The 15,296-nt window shown below is 50.8% G+C and overlaps 1 protein-coding gene and 1 long non-coding RNA gene across 7 annotated transcripts in view; one reads left to right on the top strand and one right to left on the bottom strand.

The window, feature by feature from the left end:
- Positions 1–325: 325 nt before the first annotated feature.
- Positions 326–15,296, top strand: part of LOC116942934 (arf-GAP with Rho-GAP domain, ANK repeat and PH domain-containing protein 1-like) — a 55,621-nt gene continuing 40,650 nt past the window's right edge. For 5 of the 6 annotated variants that reach the window (XR_012941810.1, XM_076067447.1, XM_076067446.1 and 2 more), the window contains exons 1-6: positions 326–719; positions 3,937–4,291; positions 6,427–6,500; positions 10,505–10,572; positions 13,162–13,224; positions 14,491–14,600. Coding sequence is in view for 5 of the 6 variants with exons in the window: in XM_076067447.1 (XP_075923562.1) it covers positions 4,020–4,291; positions 6,427–6,500; positions 10,505–10,572; positions 13,162–13,224; positions 14,491–14,600 (587 nt within the window). In the remaining variant the exon portion in view is untranslated. The remainder of the gene's footprint in view (positions 720–3,936; positions 4,292–6,426; positions 6,501–10,504; positions 10,573–13,161; positions 13,225–14,490; positions 14,601–15,296) is intronic. The other variant, XM_032955410.2, reaches the window with a different exon arrangement.
- Positions 9,883–14,492, bottom strand: LOC142924736 (uncharacterized). The gene is made up of 2 exons (XR_012941811.1): positions 13,410–14,492; positions 9,883–10,355 (listed from the first exon to the last, which is right to left on the bottom strand). It is a non-coding gene; the product is annotated as an uncharacterized LOC142924736 (long non-coding RNA).

Raw genomic sequence — 15,296 nt, 5'->3', positions numbered from 1 at the left:
CCCCGCACCAACCCCACCCCCCGTCCCACCGGCCATGGCGTGCGACTCCGAGGAGGACGACGGCGTCGTCGCTTGGCTGCGCATGATGCGCCTGGACCAGTACGAGGCGGCCTTCACCTCGCGCGGCTACACGACGCTGCGCGACTGCAGGGGCCTCTCCAAGGAGTTCCTCACCGACATGGGCATCTCTCTGCCGGGCCACCGCAGCCGGATCCTCATGCAGCTCAAGCGGACGTTCTCGCATGACGCCCAAGCGGCCCTGGCGGATGCCGCGGCGGCCACCGGGGTTGGTGGCGGCGGTGGCGGCGGCGGCGGCGGTGGCGGCGGTGGCGGCGGTGGTGGCGGTGGCGGCGGCGGTGGCGGCGGTGGCGGCGGTGGCGGCGGTGGCGGCGGTGGCGGCGGTGGCGGCGGTGGCGGCGGTGGCGGAGTTTTCTCCGAGCCGACGACGCCAGGCCGGGGCGGCCACGCTCCCGAGCAGGGCGGAGACGCCGACGCGGCGGTCTCCGCGAGGAGCGCCGACTCGTCGCGGACGCCAGAGTACGAGAACCTGAAGCTGCCGCTGCCGCCGCCGCTGCCGGCGAAGGAGAGGGGGAGGAAGGCGGCCGCGTGCTCCGACTCGCCGCCCGCGGTGGGCCCCGAGGGCCTGCCTGGGTGCGGCGGGGCCACCGAGGGATCCGGGCGGCCGGCGGAGAGGCCGGAGCAGAAGGTGTTGAGGGCAGGTGGGTGCCGCGCACGCTGCACGGTGTTTATTCCGCGATTTAGCGTTTTCCAGTTTGCCGGCAAGAGGTGGATTGAGAAGCTTCCGTGGTGGCAAGATGTTAACTACTTCGCTTGGTATACAGGAGGTCTAGGGGTTTGATTCAGACCCTGATGCCTGTATATTTGGAGTTTGCATGTCTCTCTCCCTGTGGTCACATTTACTTTTTCTCCTGGGGCCTCCCGATTTTTCCCTCCACATTTAGAATCAACATGCATCTTTGAGTATTTGACTGGTATAAATTTCCAACGTAAGTTATTTCGTTGAGCTATCATTTGTGGCCAGGTCACTTCTGAAAAAAGAGTTTTACGTGCTGAAATTATAATAGTTTAGTTTAGTTTCCCAAATGAATGGAGTGGGTGGAGGGACAGTGTAATCCAGGAATTTCAAGGTTATTAAATAGGGCCCATCATAAAGAATAATAATTAAAAACAAACGTTCAACATACCTTCCCTGGTGTGCTGTATCTTAATAACGTAGACATTTCCTGGGTCCCCAGTGGCAGAGCAATCCTCTGCCCCATTGGGAGCTGCCACTGGTCACTGGCGTTGGACGATAACTTGACTCGCAGGCACGGCCATAGTGAGTGGTAATACTGGACGTAGTGTATGGGATGCAGTTGGCTCGGACGGACGCGGATGAAATCAATCGCCGCTTCTGCAAAGGCACTGGTGATGAACCACGATCATTACGGGGTCAAATTTGTCGAAATGGTCACTTGTGATAAATACCATGAGTTTCTTCTTTTTGTACAGTTGCTGAAAATGCATAAGTGCTTTCTATAAATGATTATTTTAAAAATATTATGTTCTATTCTTGCGTACGGCAGCAACGTGTTCAGGAGCTAACTGCCAATTGTCGAGTTCTCCTACGAGAGGGCTTCAGCAGAGAGTTTGCCATTCCTCCTCCGTTGAAGGAGCACAGACCACAGTGGTTTAGTATACGGTCCAGTGACGTGCGGTGAGGTCAATGGCTGGGGAGGCACTGGCTAGTGTCAGAGCCAGATTCACACACTGAAGGGGGCGTGGCCTCACGGAGAGGGGCGTGGTATCACTGAAGGGGCGTGTCCTAAGGGGGGCGTGTTAGACACGTCCACCTCAGTGAGGCAGATGTGATATATGCCTCCCCTTGTGATTTTTCATTGCAGTTTCATGACGAGACCAGCGAGACTAAATATCTTTATACACATACGTGAAATAAGTTACCTGGAGTATGGAAGGCGAGGACATGAAATGAAGGGGTCTACAAACATTACATTGGTGACATACTGAGATAGTAACAGGCACACGCTTATTGCCCGCGCTCCATACAGTTACTGAGGGGTTGCGCAATCAGAGGGGAGGCTGAGCTCGTCGCTGCCTCACCTCTCGTCTCTCCCTGTATTTTGCATTGGAGCTCCGCAAATTTGGCGATTTTGATGATAAAAATGATTGGAATCGTACAGAAACGACATTTATAACAGATCAGTGGAAAAATCTTAATATTTATTTTATTTGATGGTTCTTTATTTTACTTTTCGTAACAGCTATTTCCATTGGAGTATGACAGGTGAGGCTCTGCCTCCCCTGCCTCCCCTGACCTCACGTCCCTGATACGGTTCATAGATTGGGTTGCATGGCCACAATCGCACTGCTGTGGCTTGTCTAAAATGTATCTCTATGTATCTCTATGAGTCTCTATGTATACGTCTATACGAGTTGATTATTTGGTATATAGTTTGGATTGCATGGCCATAATCACACTGCTGTGGCTTGACTTTAAAAGTCAATTTATCATCATAATAATATTACACAGCCCTTTGACAAGCTGCTGCTATAGATGCGAAGGCTTCCACACACCATGTCGGTCATGGGGGTTGTTTGACCGTATTTCCCCACGCTGGTCACTGTGGGTTCGTGTGAAGCGGCGGCGCCCCAGAACAACCCCAGATATCGCTCGAGAATCATGGTAGCCTTGGCCAGGCATTGAACTTAGATCACCGTGTTCGTGGCACCACCGCCGCTCCGCCATTTCCTGTTTTAAGATGATGTTGATACAATTATCTATGGGAGCTTTTTTTGCCAGAATCAAAGTATGAATAATAAGAATCGGTGTTTCCCTTTCTGCCAATAAAACATGTGTTAAGTTGTTCAAACACCAAATCGATACCTTTGGCAAGGAATGAAGCTTGCAATAACCACACGTACTTGTATTAACCACAAGTCTGTGTGCATGACCAACACGCACTTGTGGTGAATGCAGACGTAATTCCTTGCAAAAAAGTATCTATTTCGCGTTTGAACATCTTAACACCTATTTTCTATTTTCGAAAGTGTAACAAAAAACCTACCGTTATTCTTCGTACATTGATGAAAGTGCATATGCTTTTAGTTGCAAGGACGGCATTGCAGTTATTCGGAAAAAAGCTGGTAGTGGAGTTTTTTCTGCTCAATGCAAAAAGGCCGAGTGCTTTGTACGCACTTTAGGCGTGCCCTTTGCGCAACGCGTGCTTTTTCTTCCTCCGGCCTGCACTTTTTTCTCTCTCTCGTGATGGGCTTTCCCCCCTAAGTCACGTACAGACTTCATTTTCGCTATTATGTAGAATGTGTCATTTTTTTGGGTTCCAGTGAAAAAAGGCGCAGTGGTATGGAGATGATGAAACAAATGAATTATTGTTGAATGGCTTCACGGTCCCAACATGGATAATGAAACATTTAAGTTCAGAAATACTTTTTTTTTAATGGGAAAGTGAAAAATTTAATAATGCATTACACTCTAATGCCTTCGTGGGTTGAACCAGAGCTGGATGAGCAAAATGTAATAATAGTATGGCTAATAAGAGTCAATTATTTCATTAACCCCACTAATTTCAAGTTGTCAATCACATAATTCACCGTTATTGGCCACATAGAGAAATTAAAACCTCCGAAAGTTTTGCCACCGCAACGTGGCACCGACAATTGAAATGCCTCGTCTGGGCTCATGGGCAAAGTGTTGCAAAGCTTTCAGTAAATAAGGGACTGCACTGGCAGTGGTGGACGAGCACGAATACAACAAAAAAAAGACACCAAATCCATCGTGCTGTAAAAGACAACATGACCAACAAACACAGCGGGCACCAGGCCGGTTAAGACATCCCCCCTCGCCGCTGACGTATAACCAACTGACGTTCACGAGTTCATTGTCTCTCCCCACGGCAGACTCTGTGAGCCCCGACACACCCTCCAAGCTACTTCCATGCCCGCGCAGGGTGCACAGCGGCCTGTCACGATTCAAGATCCCCATGTGGTCGCCGGACGAAGCTGACCCCCAGCTGCCCTCCACGGATCCGCACCCTGGCGAGCCCTGGCCTGATGCCGAGGAGAAGGACGAGGAGGAGGAGGACCACCCATTGGAAATGATGGACAACGACATTTACGAGGAGTTTCAGAAGCCCGAAGACACGCCTGCCCGGGAAACAATCAGCCCCAGCCGTCACAGCCCGGTGACTCTGTCCAAGAGCAACGCCCTGCAGAGCCGGCCGCTGCCCATCCCTTGGCAGAAAATCATCAGGAGGTGCGGTGCGCACTTCGCACGCCTCTCCTACACCGGCACTCCCACCACCGCCACAGGGAGGGCCCCTCGGCCTGGGAATTGGTCCCGGGTCATTCTACTAGGGCTCAGATCCATGGCCACACACGCTGCCGAGCAACGCCGGCCCCTTGGCCTCAGCTGCTCCTCTTGCCCGGTTCCTCCTGCATGCACGCGTCTGTATGTTGAGCTTCCTTCGCGCCGTACGTAGCCGACCGTGCTCATCGGGGGTGTGAGGGAAGGACAACAGACTAAACGCGAAAAGTTCTGCTCGGGGCTTGCGAGCGTCGCCCCGCCTCGCGTTGTATCTGGGGGCGACTGCCTCCAACTGCTGAGTCTTATCATTCACGAGCTTCCTCCACAGAGGCCGGTCTTGACACCACTGGTGCCAAGCATCAGCAAATCCACACAGTTCTAGTTCCCTCTTTACCACATTGGCCATCCTCCTGTATAGTCCACGCTGTGCCGAATTAAAGCCCCCCTCAGTTTAGACAAACAGAAACTGCTTGCATATGCGGTGGATGGGCACGCAGGCACATGACCCAGCCAAATGCATCATTGCCTGCCGGAGGAGCTCCACTGATGGAGCTGTGTGTCCGGGCGTTTTAAGGATCTGTGTCTCGCACAATCCAGCCTGCTTAAACCCAGCATGGATTGTCGGCAGGTCGGCACACACACATGGAAGGAGACAAATATTCCCCGTAGCAAGTGCTGTTAGCGAACGGATTAACATTAAATTGCTGCACTGCCATCTGGCCATCTCGCAGTCCAAGCCTCCACCCCTGTTGGTTACCCATCCAAATACTAATCAGGCTCAAAATCTTGCTTAGCTTATGAAATATGATCAGATCTCAGGCATTTAGGATGCACTTGATTGAAGAAAAATTTCTTGAACTTAATAGAGAAATGATAAAAAAAAATTTGGCCAGTTATTTAAAAAGCAGATATATTTTGACACGTTAATTTAACGTAAACATCGGTACTCACCGGCAGACTCCCCATCCAAGTACTAAGCCAGGCTCGACTTTCCTTAGCTTCCGAGATCTGACAATATCCGCCGCATTCAGGGCAGATTTAGTCGTGGGCAATTGCGGACCGTCGCCACTGCCACCGCATTCCCCGATTGGGAGCAGATTCCTGGGGAGCCCAATGGCAATGTGGCCGACGTTCCCCGCACGTGGCGTGGGTGCAGCTGCCACGTGGCCTCAAAGCTCACCGAGCCTGGCACAAGCACTGTGGTGGTTGGTTGCTTGGGTTGGGGATGGTTGGTTGGGTTGGGTTGGTTGGTTTGGTTGGTTGGGTTGGTTGGTTGGTTTGGTTGGTTGGTTTGGTTGGTTGGTTGGGTTGGTTTGGTTGGTTGGTTGGTTTGGTTGGTTGGTTGGTTTGGTTGGTTGGTTTGGTTGGTTGGGTTGGTTTGGTTGGTTGGTTGGTTTGGTTGGTTGGTTGGTTTCGTTGGTTGGTTGGTTTGGTTGGTTGGTTTGGTTGGTTTGGTTGGTTGGTTGGGTTGGTTTGGTTGGTTGGTTGGTTTGGTTGGTTGGTTGGTTTGGTTGGTTTGGTTGGTTGGTTGGGTTGGTTGGGTTGGTTGGTTGGTTGGGTTGGTTGGGTTGGTTGATTGGGTTGGTTGGTTTGGCTGGTTGGTTGGTTTGGTTGGTTGGTTGGTTTGGTTTGTTGGTTTGGTTGGTTGGTTTGGTTGGTTTGGTTGGTTGGGTTGGTTGGTTGGTTGGTTTGGTTGGTTGGTTGGTTTGGTTGGTTGGTTTGGTTGGTTGGTTGGGTTGGTTGGTTGGTTGGGTTGGTTGGTTGGTTGGTTGGGTTGGTTGGGTTGGTTGGTTGGGTTGGTTGGTTTGGCTGGTTGGGTTGGTTGGTTGGTTGGGTTGGTTGGTTGGGTTGGTTGGGTTGGTTGGGTTGGTTGGGTTGGTTGGTTTGGTTGGTTGGTTGGGTTGGTTGGTTGGTTTGGTTGGTTGGTTTGGTTGGGTTTGGTTGGGTGGTTGTGACTTCACCTCCGCCTAATTGACGAATGGCGGCCACCGTCGTCGTCGTTGGTGGGGCAACTGCCGAGACGTGACCACCCCCCCTCCCCGACTCAGTGACTGTTTTGTGTTTTTGTTGGATGCCCACCGCAGGCAATCGGCCATGGTGCACGACCGCGTGTACGAGGACATATCGGACATCCCAGCTCCACGCGGGGAGCCCTCCCGTAAGTAGCTGACACCCAGTCGTTTTGTGTCGGTATTGTTTGACGTTTTGTTGTTGTTGTTCTTGTTGTTTCACCAATCTTCTCCACATTCACCAATCTCCTCTGTTAATACAAATCCAGGCGGCCTCCGGCTTACGCGGGTTCAATTTACGACGCCACCATGGATCGATTTATCACGCATAAACTTGATTTACGACGCGTCTTGCGACACGACTCCGAACGCACTTGGACAGTCAGCCCGGATTCCGACGTGACTTGGCGTGGAAATTTGTCATTCTCGAGCGTTTTTGTAAAGTTTTACCTTAAAAACTCTGTCAGATATGGCCGATAACAGGAGAAAAAAACATATCGGCAAGTGATGCGTTGCACACTCGAAATGAAGGATGTGGGCAGGTGCTCCAAATCGAGGGCAAACACATTTGTGGTCAATCTGTAAAATGCAGCAGCACGTGATGTCACACGCAGCAATCTTCAACCGAGTCGCCATTAACCACGTGACTGGTGTACAAGCCCGGTTAATCAATAACAGTTTCTCTTAAACCCAATTCTACTACTGATAAACCATCTTTGTCTTTGACAGCAACCTTTACACTTTAATCCTAAGCTGTATGTCTATCTATACCATCCACTTATATCGGTATCTTACACCCATTACCTGTACTGTATGTGTACAGTATACGGATTGTATTTGTCACCATTGTACAACTTACGACTGTACATGTGTTCTATTCTCAATAGCATTGCAAGTAGTCATACTGTGGGTGCATGGGCATGGTTATAGAATAAACAGTATTAGGGTTAGATAATTACAAGTATTAACTACAGTACGTCATCTTAACAGTGCACAGTGCTAAAACCCATCCTAATTAATAAATCACAAACTAACAATTCAAAGCCAAGCTTGAAGTCTAGAACAAGTCTAGACATTTTTTTATAAAGATCAATAACGACCTTTGGGTGCTTTACCTGTAGAATGCAACAGCACGTGTGTCACACACAGCAATCCTCAACCGAGTCGCCATTACCCACGTGACTGGTGTACAGGTCCGGTTCATCAATAATGCTGCCAGCCACCCACAGGCCCAACTCAGTTATCGCATGCTGGTGTACACACGTGCATTGATGTACTGCACAGCACATAAGGACTTTGCCAAAACCACACTCTCTTCCCTTGCTGCACGAGGAAATAATGAAAAGAATGGTCCATTCCTAATGTGCCACAGATGTTTACACTGATTCTTCTGCCTATGGAAAAATAGGTTTCGATTTTACGACAATGGGGCATCCAGGAACAACGCATTGTGTCGTATAAGTGGGAACTGTACGTAGAATCGTTACTCATACGTGCTTGATGATTACTAAACATGTTCCACCTGATGTACAGAACGCCGATTTAAATATTTTTTTTTTAAATCCGCCGCCCCTCCCCCCCCATCAATCTCAATTTTAGCCGACTGTGCTCTTGCCGATGCATAACGAGACAAAGCATCCATCGGAATCTCTCGCAAAGCGGAGAAACTTCGTGTTGGAGATTGGCAGAGCTTGGAAGCGGATATCACTGAGCTACCTCTGACGTTGCTTCGAGTGACTCGTGGTCCACACAGCAGAGGGTGGCATTTTCCCATCCACTGCGTCACCGAGATCACTGTGTTAAAACGGGTCAAATCGATTTTTTTTCATCCATCACAGCTGAGAATTTAGGCACATTAAAGCGCTGAACCACATTTTAAACGGTCAGTTTTGCTTGCGCTGTCATTGGCCATCGCCTCCTTTTAGTCACCACCACCTCTGTTTCATCACCTGTGGCGAAGCCAAGTTATGGAGTTAGTGCCAGATCAGCAATCTGACCTATGATCCACATGGCCACCGAGGCGTTACGTTGTTTACGCCCATCTTCAAAGTCTGCGTTAGCTGGGTGGTTCGTTAATCGATCGATTTCCTTTCTTCAAGTTCGGATCTCAGATAAAGTCGTGCAGATAATCCCAGTGCGTCCAGGTGACATTCACAAGGAACCTATACAGATAAATACAATCGGTGTGTTTTGCTACTTAAGTAATTGCTGCACTTGTTGCCATCAGTGGGCCTGAACCAGTGGTGCAAATTCCATGTTCTTATAGCAGGGCTGAGTCTATACATAGGATGACAATTGGGCATGATTGCGACGTACATTTCAGGAACTTAAACATGTTGGTAGTCATTAGTTATAGGCGTGAAGTGGCATTTTCCTTAGGCATAGTATCTCAAGCAATGTAATTCAGGCACCAATAAGTTGTCCACCAGTCTTGAAAATGGGGAAATGCTCACAAAATACTGTGGTGTTGGACATGCTGATTGTAACGCATGACAATACACAATGGCATTCTTTGAAATTGTTGTGACATCACGGGGACATGCCTGTGATTGTCGCTCAACCTTGTGACACCTCAAAAGCTCATTCGGGTTTGAGCCTGGTTAGTGCTTGGATGGGCGACCGCCGTGCATTAAACAGGCACTGGAGCATGCTGTGTGGCTGTGATTTTAGCAGGGGGCAGCGGAGACCAGAGGTCATGTGACGGGACCTCTGTTGTAGTTCTGCGATGTTCGCTAACATAGCTCATTCTCTAACTTGAAGGGCCGAATCAGAATTGGATGCTCTGTCTCGTGACTCCGCGCCAATAGAACAATCGTAATCGTCGCTCTCGGCATCACACGGTACATTTAGCAATTATCAGGCACGTAAAGTGTGCGACGACTTAATTGGCATTTGTACAGAGGTTGGTGAGGACGGGAAAAGTTTTGGCCGTAGCGGTGGGTTGCAAGAGTCAATGTTTGGGGAAACTCTCTCTTATCGTTTCCATGAAGGTACGCAGCTTTAGTGAGAACCCTTCGCTTCCAGGAAAAATAAACGGGCCACATGAAAGGAAGGGCATTGTGCTGTGATGTGTAAAAGTTGCAGCCCTGCAATTTTCTAACTCGCGCCGCTGCTAGCGGAAGGGCCTCCATTGGTTGGAAGCTCGGGAGAGTATGTCGGCCTACTCTTCCACGTTGGCCAGTACGTGATGGAAGAGGCGGGAAGACCTATACTTCATCACCACCCACCGAACAGCAGCACCCAGGGGCGGAGCCAGGGGCGTGACAGGGTAGGCAATTGTCACCCGCGAATAAAAAAATCGAAAATCTGAAACATTCTGCGTATAAGTGTACGACACTCGGTCTGGCGGACTCCGTGCAACTGCATTGTCAGAGTGTGTCGCCAACCGATGGCGTGGGGTATAGCCGATTTCTCATTCAATCATTCTTGAAATTAAAATTTGTTGAATGTCACCCCGGGCTGAAAATCCTGGCTCCGCCCCTGGCAGCACCTGCCGATCGACTTAACTGCGGTGGACAGAGGCAGAGAGCGTTCAACAAACAAAAGTCGATTTATTGTTTCAACCGCCACACCGTGAAATAAAATCAGCCCGGTAGGCCCTCTGGATCGGAAGTCACAACCGCTGTGCCAGCAAATCCTGGCTGTCGTGCGTAACCGACGCGGTTAAACGCTGCACACACTCCCCCCGCGGTGCGGTGGCACTGAGAGGGGGGACGAACGGACGACCGCGCTTCTTTCTGCACGACCCGCCTCGGCCCTTTCGCCCTTGGCGATCGTTGTCCCCGCGCTCGCGTTGCGCGCTCGGGGGAGAGATAACTGGGGGGGGTGGTCGGGGTGCGGCAGCGGCGGTGTCACGGGTGGCCGCCGAGGACAGTCCGCGAATCGCACGCCACCGTTTTTTTTTCTCTGCGGGGAGGGCTCAGGAAGCAGTGTGTACCTTGGGTGTAGAGGAAGTCGTGGGCCGTCCTTCCTTGTTTTTGCATGGACTATGCTATTTCTTCGGTCTGTAGAAGCAAACAACGGAGCGGGGTGTGTGGGGGGGGGGGTAAAATAATTCAACGGTGTGGCAACGCTCCGCGGAGCGCCGTTCGCGGCCGGTGTTGTGTAATTTTCGCCGCCGCCGTCGCTGCTGGTGCTGTTTGCGTTCGCGCAGCGCGAGGGATGGAGGACGATGGCAACACGTACGAAGAAGTGAAGTATGTGGAGAAGCGGGCCACGAAGGTACGTGAACGGGAACGCAGACGCGGCGGGTATGTTCATCGTAGCTGAAATAAAACGGTGCAGTGATGCTGCTGCTGCCCGTGCTGCTGCTGCATTGGCAGCGAATGCACAGGAGCCAAGGACGTGAAGCTGAGCACGTGATGTCAATAGCACTGCGTGGGCCAGGAAAGGAAAAAAAATATATAGCAGGTGATGTATTGGGCAATGGGCTTTTTCACGTCACATATTCGGCCCTTCATGACGCACGTGAATTCCGCCGTGAAGGAGAGGTAATTGCCCAAAAAAACGTTGCCTTGTCGTATTTTTTCCCCTTTTTAAGGCCACGGTGTTATTGACGAATGTGTTGAGTTTCATGGTAACATTAAAATCACTTTGAATGTACGGGGCGTCCAAATGCCCATGGAGCTCGCCAGGGTAATGTACAAGTCAAGGGTATTAAAATAAATTGCACATTCAGAAGTGAAATACAGAGCGACCGTGAGCTGGGCAGATTTAGCAGTGGGGGAATGATGCACACCTTGTACAAAAACGAACCCGGACACCCGAGTTCAATCCCTGCTCACGGCCAACACCAGTGACGATGATCTATGCCGTATCAAACTCGGGTTGGTAGCGCATTGCCAGGTTCGTAGCGCATTGCGCTACATCACTGTGCCACCACTCCTCCACCCACATGCACCGTTGACGAATCGTAAGAACAAATGTCGGTTCTTTCGCACGACAATCAGTTACATCTACAGTGAGGGAAAAAAAGTATTTGATCCCCTGCTGATTTTGTACGTGTGCCCACTGACAAAGAAATGATCAGTCTATCATTTTAATGGTAGGTTTATTTGAACCGTGAGAGACAGAATAACAACAAAAAAATCCAGAAGAACGCATGTCAAAAATGTTATAAATTGATTTGCATTTTAATGAGGGAAATAAGTATTTGACCCCTCTGCAAAACATGACTTAGTACTTGGTGGCAAAACCGTTGTTGGCAATCACAGAGGTCAGATGTTTCTTGTATTTGGCCACCAGGTTTGCACACATCTCAGGAGGGATTTTGTCCCACTCCTCCTTGCAGATCTTCTCCAAGTCATTAAGGTTTCGAGTCTGACGTTTGGCAACTCGAACCTTCAGCTCCCTCCACAGATTTTCTATTGGATTAAGGTCTGGAGACTGGCTAGGCCACTCCAGGACCTTAATGTGCTTCTTCTTGAGCCATTCCTTTGTTGCCTTGGCCGTGTGTTTTGGGTCATTGTCATGCTGGAATACCCATCCACGACCCATTTTCAATGCCCTGGCTGAGGGAAGAAGGTTCTCATCCGAGATTTGACGGTACATAGCCCCGTCCATCGTCCCTTTGATGCGGTGAAGTTGTCCTGTCCCTTTAGCAGAAAAAAACACCCCCAAAGCATAATGTTTCCACCTCCATGTTTGACGGTGGGGTTGGTGTTCTTGGGGTCATAGGCAGCATTCCTCCTCCAAACACGGTGAGTTGAGTTGATGCCAAAGAGCTCCATTTTGGTCTCATCTGACTACAACACTTTCACCCAGTTGTCCTCTGAATCATTCATATGTTCATTGGCAAACTTCAGACGGGCATGTATATGTGCTTTCTTGAGCAGGGGGACCTTGCGGGCGCAGCAGGATTTCAGTCCTTCACGGTGTAATGTGTTACCAATTGTTTTCTTGGTGACTATGGTCCCAGCTGCCTTGAGATCATTGACAAGATCCTCCCGTGTAGTTCTGGGCTGATTCCTCACCGTTCTCATGATCATTGCAGCTCCACGAGGTGAGATCTTGCATGGAGCCCCAGGCCGAGGGAGATTGACAGTTCTTTTGTGTTTCTTCCATTTGCGAATAATCGCACCAACTGTTGTCACCTTCTCACCAAGCTGCTTGGCAATGGTCTTGTAGCCCATTCCAGCCTTGTATAGGTCTACAATCTTGTCCCTGACATCCTTGGAGAGCTCTTTAGGCTTGGCCATGGTGGAGAGTTTGGAATCGGATTGATTGCTTCTGTGGACAGGTGTCTTTTATATAGGTAACAAGCCGAGATTAGGAGCACTCCCTTTAAGAGTATGCTCCTAATCTCAGCTCGTTACCTGTATAAACGACACCTGGGAGCCAGAAATCTTTCTTATTGAGAGGGGGTCAAATACGTATTTCCCTCATTAAAAATGCAAATCAATTTATAACATTTTTGACATGCGTTTTTCTGGATTTTTGTGTTGTCATTCTGTCTCTCATTGCTCAAAGAAACCCACCATTAAAATTATAGACTGATAATTTCTTTGTCAGTGGGCAAAAGTACAAAATCAACAGGGGATCAAATACTTTTTTCCCTCACTGTATTGTGGTTTAAAAGGAGCACTGTCTCCCTCACGACCCGCAACCAGATTGGTCCTTCCTGTTCCTTAAATGAGTACTCATAACAATATGGAACTTCTGTTTGGTCTCTGATATCAATGTCATCGTTGCCCGTGTGAGTGTAGTGTAGTGGTCAGCGCGCTGCGCTACGAACCTGGCGGCCCGAGTTTGATTCCCACTCACGGCCAACACCGGTGACGATTATCTGAACCGGTCCTGGCCCTCCCCTAGGTCGACTCGGCTGCAAATGAGCACCTGGTGCGGTGTGTAAACGTCGCCACTGTGGAGACAAAGGTGACCGGGCGTGCTACCGGCCACCAAACCCCTCGTGTGCCGTGCCGGCTTAAATAGGCGCTCGCAAACGGCACTTGCCCCAAAAGCAAAAGTCTGGGGGGGGGGTGGGGTGTGTGATCTTTGCCTTTGCTTGTCTGCTGTGCACGTGTAGTGTTGGGCCTTAAAGCACACCCTCTCGTACCCACCTGCACAGCACCTCCTTTTCACCTTCGTCTGCCGTAAACGTTTCGCCACCGTCGCCGTCGTTCGCTCGCTTTACATTCCAATGTTGCGCCTCGTTACGTTCGCCGCTTTTTTTGTTGTCGCTCTCCGGCGCGCGTGGGTCCCTCCTCTCTTTTCTCTTTTTTTCTCTTTTCTGCGCGACATCAATCGGTCACCTGCGGCGTGGAACTCGGTGTGAGGTGGACGCTGCAGAAGGAAATGTAAACCCCGTTGCAGGAGTGGCCCACGTCGTTTAAGTTCTGACCCTTGACCTTTTTGCAAGCCGAGGTCTCCGTCGCAATAAGACTCTTGTTATCTCCGGGAAAGTCTTTTAGGTGGTTGAAAAATAAAGCCTCGACTGCCGCGCAGGCCCGTCAGTTGGCCTTGATAGGTGCTCGCTGACAGTAGCAACTGTTGTGGCTGGCAGGGCCAGTGGGTCGGCCTTGATAGGTGCTCGCTGACAACAGCAACTGTTCCGGCTGGCAGGGCCAGTGAGTCGGCCTTGATAGGTGCTCGCTGACAGTAGCAACTGTTGCGGCTGGCAGGGCCAGTGAGTCGGCCTTGATAGGTGATGTTGAGGCTGGCAGGGCCAGTGAGTCGGCCTTGATAGGTGCTCGCTGACAGTAGCACCTGTTGCGGCTGGCAGGGCCAGTGAGTCGGCCTTGATAGGTGCTGTTGAGGCTGGCAGGGCCAGTGAGTCGGCCTTGATAGGTGCTCGCTGACAGCGGCATTGCTCCGAGTCTACCGCGCGCAGGGCGGGATCATTGCAATTCCTGCATCGCTAATGCAAATCTTGACGCGCGCCTACTTTTTTAAGAAAGCAAGTTGTGGAACTGGTTCTTCCAAAAAAAGAAGACCAACTTATTCGCTCAACTCGGACTTGCTTTTGCCAACACCGTAAACAGTATTGAGGAACTCCTCCTTGACTGGAGGTCGTCTCTCGCTGCTACGCCCCTTGGTGACACCAAGGGGGTTGGGGAAGCGAGAGAGGAAAATGTGCATTCGGAGCGCTGGTAACCACTGCTCACGTCCTCGTTCCCGATGTTGACACACACTGCCTCGCAGGAGCAGCCACAGCAGCAGCAGCGACAGAGGAAGGCTCCCGTCGCGATGACGAGGCTCCCCGGCCACCTGACGGACGCATCGGGAAGCTCCGTGAACGAGATGGGTTACAGGTGAGGAGGAGAGTGTGAGGGGGCGCTGAACGACGCTCGTCGTTGATTTTTTGTTTGGCGGACGGAGTTTGCGCTGTGCCTGGCCGCGTTTGTCCGAGCGTGGTGGCATTGGGGGGGGTGGGGGGGGGTAAAGTCCAGCCAAGCGTCACTTTGGCTTCAGCCAGCGGATTTCTTTCTTCTTTTTTTTTACTCACAGAATAAATAACAGACATTGGCATCATTTGTCCGTACGCATTGCACGCTGGACTTCATTCGCCCACCGTACGTGGCCGACCGTGCGAATCGGAGGCGCGGGGGGAAGAACGACAAACGAACACACAAAAAGCGCAGTGCATTTACAGGCGATCGGCAGTCTGTTACCGGGTGAAGGTCCCTCCAACACCGCCCCCACCACCACCCTCATGCCGTGTGTCAGCCGCAGGGGCTGTTTTGGCCGTACTTTACTCCACTTATTGTTGACACCACTCGCCACTGATGTTAGCCGCGGCCGGGAAATTGAACGATGGTGGCCGGGTTGACGGGTCCGTCCAGTGCCCAAACCACTGCAATGTGGCAACACTGCCGTCGTGGTCATAACAACCGTCACCGCCATCATCCAGCAGCATCAGCCATGGTCTGATGCACCGTTGATGTCTTTGTGTGATGGCAGGCGAGCAATAAAATAACTGAATCACCCTTGACGTTTTCTTATTAGAA

This window comes from Petromyzon marinus, chromosome 16 (genome assembly GCF_048934315.1).
Source record: "Petromyzon marinus isolate PM22_M1 ecotype Great Lakes invasive population chromosome 16, UKy_Petmar_22M1.pri1.0, whole genome shotgun sequence".
NCBI lineage: Eukaryota > Metazoa > Chordata > Hyperoartia > Petromyzontiformes > Petromyzontidae > Petromyzon > Petromyzon marinus.
Note: the sequence above shows the minus strand (reverse complement) of the source record. Positions and strands in the feature narration are given on the sequence as shown.